This window comes from Nelumbo nucifera, chromosome 2 (assembly GCF_055504915.1).
Source record: "Nelumbo nucifera cultivar China Antique chromosome 2, China Antique-T2T, whole genome shotgun sequence".
NCBI lineage: Eukaryota > Viridiplantae > Streptophyta > Magnoliopsida > Proteales > Nelumbonaceae > Nelumbo > Nelumbo nucifera.
The window spans coordinates 108390405-108396404 of NC_142650.1; the positions used below are offsets into that span (position 1 = coordinate 108390405).

General features: G+C 31.9%; 1 protein-coding gene across 1 annotated transcript; it reads left to right on the plus strand.

Moving 5' to 3' along the window:
• The first annotated feature begins 4253 nt into the window (after positions 1 to 4253).
• Positions 4254 to 5612, plus strand: LOC148802753 (uncharacterized). Its single transcript, XM_088897977.1, has one exon. The coding sequence runs from the start codon at positions 4254 to 4256 to the stop codon at positions 5610 to 5612; it is 1359 nt and encodes a 452-aa protein (XP_088754103.1).
• The last annotated feature ends 388 nt before the right edge of the window (positions 5613 to 6000 follow it).

A 6000-nucleotide genomic window follows, 5' to 3' on the forward strand; every position in this document is an offset into this window, starting at 1 on the left:
TGAAACATGCAAAATAATTACTTGATCTTTTATGTCCATATATCCATTCAATTTTTCTGTTACATATTTACTTTTCTTAATTTTAATTTATTTTTAGAATAAAACAAGAAAATTAATTATTTGAATAAAAATAAATGATTGTTCAGTTTTTAGAAAATTAGAATGAAACATGAAAAATAAATATTTATCTTTTATGTCCATAAATCCATTCAACTTTTCTGTTACACATTTACTTTTCTTAATTTTAATTTAATTTTTAGAACAAAATAAGAAAAATAATTATTTGAATAAAAATAAATAATTATTCAGTTTTAGAAAATTAGAATGAAACATGCAAAATAATTGCTTGATCTTTTATGTCCATAAATCCATTCAATTTTTTTGTTGCATATTTGCTTTTCCTAGTTTTAATTTAATGTTTAGAATAAAACAAGAAAAATAATTATTTGAATAAAAATAAGCAATTATTAAGTTTTTAGAAAATTAGAATGAAACATGCAAAATAATTACTTGATCCTTTATGTCCATAAATCCATTCAATTTTTCTGTTACATATTTACTTTTCTTAATTTTAATTTAACTTTTAGAATAAAACATCCAAAATAATTATTTGAATAAAAATATATAATTATTTATATTTTAGAATGAAACATAGAAAATAATTATTAATTTTAGAATAAAAATAATAGATGTCCTTGAAGCCATTCAAAAAACTATTTGTTTAATTTTAGAATAAAACAGGCAAAATAATTATTTGGAAAAATAAATATATATTTAAAAATAAAGAAAATGTTTGATTAAATAATTACAAAACTTACATAATTATTTGATTCATTAATTGTTAATTATTTAATTTGATTGGATAAGACTTGGAAAAGTGTTTAAAAAAATTAAAAAGAATTTTTAGTTTGAGCAATATTTAAATATGTTAAAAAATAAAAAATAAAAGGCATTTCTATATTTCACATGATAATCTATAACTTGAATGTGAACATAATTATGGATAATTATTTATAAATTTGTGAATATTCTCTTATATTATATGATTTTAAATTTGTGATTAAATAAGTATATATGATGGATATTTGGTTATTTGGGTAATTAATGTGTTATTTTTTAAATTATATAATTTATTTAATTACTTGTTAGATTTATGATTAATTGTTACTTATAGGTTCTAACGTTAAATTTCTAAATTCTAATTAATTTTTGTGCATATGCTTTATGATAGTGTAACACTGGAAATTTGTGAGATTGTGACACATTGAAGAATAAGATATTGGTTGGAAATATGGCACCAAAATTAATGGGAACCGGTTCCATACAAAATGCAAGTATTGTGGGCAAATTATGAAAGGTGGTGGTGTGACCCACCTGAAATAGCACTTAGCAAGAGGATGTTCCAATGTTGTTGACTGCCCTAAATGCCCACTAGAAATTTCTAGGGCAATGTAAAAGCATCTCAAAGAACAAAAGATGCTTAGAAACCAACATGAAAAGATAAAAAATGATTAGAAGAACATTAGGGCCCAGGGATGATGATGATGATGATGATGAATGGGAGGAGGACATAGAATCAATGCCTCAATATTGTAACATAGATGATGATGATATAGAACAAAGAAGATATAATATGGGAAGACATGCATCACGAGCTACATACTGGGAAGAGCAAGTACAATGATTTCAGAAAAGTACATCTATATTTGCAGATTTAGAGTATCAAGGTGGTAGTGGCTCATCACAAGCATCTTTATTAAAGAGTAAAAACAAATTATTTCTTACACCAAGTATGAAAGGAGCATTCTCAAAACTAAATTCCTTTAAAAAATTTTTATCAAGTAGGGACACTCTTAATATTGAAGAGATGGATAAATATTTGTACAGAGACAATGATGCTTCACAAAAAAAAAAAAAAAAAAAAAAAACTTAGGGAGTGTCATGAGAAAGGCTTTGGACATAATATGAAAAGAGGAATTGCAAAGTTTTTATTGTACAATCACATTCCTGCAAATATAACAACTTACCCATACTATCAAGTTATGATAGATGAAATAGCCAATGCAATAAAGGGTTTAAAGGGGCCTACAACATTTGAGGTGATGGAAAAGTTTTTAGATAAAGAAGTGGTTGAATTGAAAGACCACTTCAAGACATTTTATCAGAAGGCTAACACTTATGGGCTTAGTAATTAATTGAAAGACCACTCCAAATCCGACTCCAGCTTTGCTCAACCACAAAATGGAAATGCGAGAACAAAAGGTGAAGTAGATCGAAACTCTTTTATTGTCATACATGCCTAAAAAACTTGTGGCTATAGTAATTAATTCTTTCCCTAGTTTTAACATGTTGAATTGATTTTCTTTTCCTATTTGTTCCTGAGCTTGCACGATGGGGGGACAATGGGATCTCCTACAAGCACAAACTTTGCAAACTCTCTAAAAGCACGAAAATCAATTACACACTAGGAATGTCTCCCCATGAATTGAACATACATGTTAGGAAGATATTCCCGATGTGAAGATGGATACCATTTGTGCAAGTTAACACACTAAGGGGGCACTCTTTTTTTGGATTTTGAGAGGGGGGAAGTTGGTCAATAGGATTTTAGTTCCCATTGCCAAGAATTCCATGTTCATTTTTCAGATTAATGTAGGGACTTGGGAAAGTTTGTATTCATGGGTATTACCTAGGTAAGTGATACCATCTCCTAAGTGAGTAAATAATTTTCCCACCTAGGAGGAAAGTTGCTAACATTTGAATGGGACAAAAGTGCCCCTTTTAATAATGCATTTTTGTGACTAAAATGGTCATTACCTTATTTACCTGAGAAATAAAAGAACACGGGTAAATTCACTTACCTGGGTAAGTGTTTCATAGGAAAAACATATCCAAGTAATTGTATTTACTCAGGTAAGTTACTTACCGAAAAGCTAACGAGGCTAAAAGCACACACATATATGTGCAAGAGATATTACTGATGTATAGATGGATACATTGTGTGTATATATTTTGATTGCAGAAATCCAGCTCAAATGGAGCTGCTCATCCTTGTAACCATTAACTCTGGTGACAACAGGATTTGATCCCTGATGAGGGTGGATTTGGCCCAAAAAATCCCTTCATCAATCCCAATTCTCTCTTCTAAAACCAGTTAATGTCCAAATCAAAACTGAGCTAGCCTACAACTTCGATGAATTAAATTGAATGAGTTGTCTCCAAAACTGAATAAAGAAAATGTTGGATTCAAAATCACATACAAAAATCTATATATTTTGGTGTGGTCATCTCTGATTCTCAAAATATCAGGGATGCAAATGGATTTTATCCACGAAGTCATGTGAGATTCGAGTCAAATTCGAATTGCAGTAATTAAATAACAATTGAAGTTGTTGAACTGAAAGATGAATGATTTTATCTTTTTAATTATTATAATAACTAATAACAAAAATTTCAATCAATGAAATAGTGCTCTATCTAACTTCATTCAACCATTAAGGAGCCTAATGTTTGACCCTTAGATAACATCTATTGTTGAGCTGAATAACTTATTTTTTTGTCTTTTAGTGGATAAAATAATTTTTTTTAGGGTGAAAGAGAAGATTAGCTTTTCCTAATCTAAAATATGAGAGAAATTGAAAAGATTGCATTACTATTGATAACAAGATTACAAACTTAAATAGAGAAGGGTAAGAGACTCTTGTAAAAATAAAACTCTATCCTAATTCAATTCAAATTCCATCTATCTCAACCTTATCATTAAGCCTCAACTCTATCTTAATAACTTTATTTTATTCCCTAACACACCCCTTTAAACACATGGGGATAATAAATCTTCATGTATTTGACAAAACTGCAACTTGACAAAACTACAAGTGATGAAATGATCTTAATGGTTCAATTGCTTTGTGTGTGTGTGTGTGAGAGAGAGAGAGAGAGAGAGTCTTTATTGGTTGGTTACAAAGGCTATCAATAGGCTAATATGAGCCAAATCAAAGATGGGCCAAAATAGGCCAAGAATAGACCTCAGTGGGTCAATTGGAAATGCAACAACGGGATAGCTTCTTAAGCCAATGGGCCAAAATAGGCCATTCTGAAAATGGGCCAAGAGGGGCCAATGAACACCCAATTTTTGCTTTCTTTTTTTTTCCTTCTATCCTTCATATAATTTCTATATTTTGGTTTAGAAGGTGTTAGTTAATGCTTAAAACTTGTGTTCCTTCCATATTATTGTTTCAGTTCACTGTTATCAAATGGATAAATGTTGGATATGTCACTCATCAAGATGGAGTGAAGAATACATAAGAGGAGTCACAAGTTTTTTAGATTTTGCATTTGAGAGGTCATCTAAAGATGGGAGAATCTTAGGTCCTTGTGTGAAATGTGTTAACACATGCTTGCTTTCAAGAGGGGATGTTTTTGATCACTTAATATGTGATGGCTTCCTCAGAGGGTATGATCATTGGGTTATGCATGGGGAGTCCTTTGATGCATCTCCATCTACTAATGGAACCTGTGAGCAAGAAGAGCGGTTTCAGCATGATATGCATGGTTTATTACATGATGTTTTTCCCATGTTTACAACAGAGGGGGATCATGATATGAATTTAGGTGAAGAGGACTTGTCACAGCATGGAGAACATCATGTTCAAGAACCCAATGAAGGGAGTGACACACAAAAGTTTAATGATTTTACCAAAGATGCCGAAAAGAAGTTGTACCCAAATTGCAAGATCTACACAAAGCTCTCTTTCATTGTACATCTCTATCACATAAAGTGCCTTCATGGGTGGAGTAATAAGTCATTCTCCATGTTGCTAGAGTTGTTGAAAGATGCATTTCCAGAGGGAAACACATTAACACACTCTTACTATGAGACAAAAAAGTTCATTTCAGGTCTAGGTCTACACTTTGAAAAGATCCATGCTTGCCCTAAAGGTTGTATGTTGTTTTGGAATGACAAAGAAAATGAAGAAGTTTGTTCTGAATGTGTCATGTCAAGGTGGAAAACAACTCCATATCATGTAGAAGATGACCCACAATCTTCTAATCAAAAGAAAAAGAGGATAGGTGCAAAGATCTTGCATTGGTTTCCTTTGAAACCAAGGCTACAAAGATTGCTTATGTCTTCAAAGACAGCTTCAGACATGAGATGGCATGAAGAGGGCTGCACCAAGGATGGACTATTAAGGCATCCTACAGACTTTAAAGCTTGGAAGGATTTTAACTCTCAATATCCTGATTTTTCCTCAGATCCTCACAATGTTCGCTTAGGGTTGGCTTGTGATGGTTTTAATCCATTCAAGACTATGAGTGTTACTCATAACACTTGGCCAGTCATATTGATCACTTACAATTTGCCTCCATGGTCATGCATGAAGCAACCTTCTTTCATCCTTTCATTGCTTATTCCTGGCCCAAGTTCTCCTACAAACAACCTGGATGTGTACTTGCAACTTTTAATAGAAGAGTTGAAGGAGCTTTGGGAAGTTGGCACCGTAACATTTGATGCCTTAAGAAAAGATTTTTTCCAGTTGTATGCAGCAGTAATGTGGACTATTAGTGACTTTCCAGCATATGCAAATTTGTCTGGCTGGAGTACTAAAGGGTAGTATGCATGCCCTTCTTGTGGATATGAAACTAGCTCAAAGTGGTTGCATCGTGGTCAAAAATTTTGTTACATGTGCCATCGTAGATTCTTAGATCCTAACCATAAGTTTCGGTATGATAGTCAAATCTTTCGATGGAACTCAAGACCATCGGGTACTACAGTGTTGAGACAATTAGAAGCCATCTCATTTACCTATGAAAATAACAGAATTGATAGAAATAAGGATGGGGCACAACAATGGAAGAAGAAAAGCATTTTATTTACATTACCTTATTGGGAATATAATCTAATGCGTCACAATCTTGATGTGATGCATATAGAAAAAATATGTGTGTGACAATGTTCTTGGGACATTGATGAACCAGGAAGGAAAAACAAAGGACAATTAC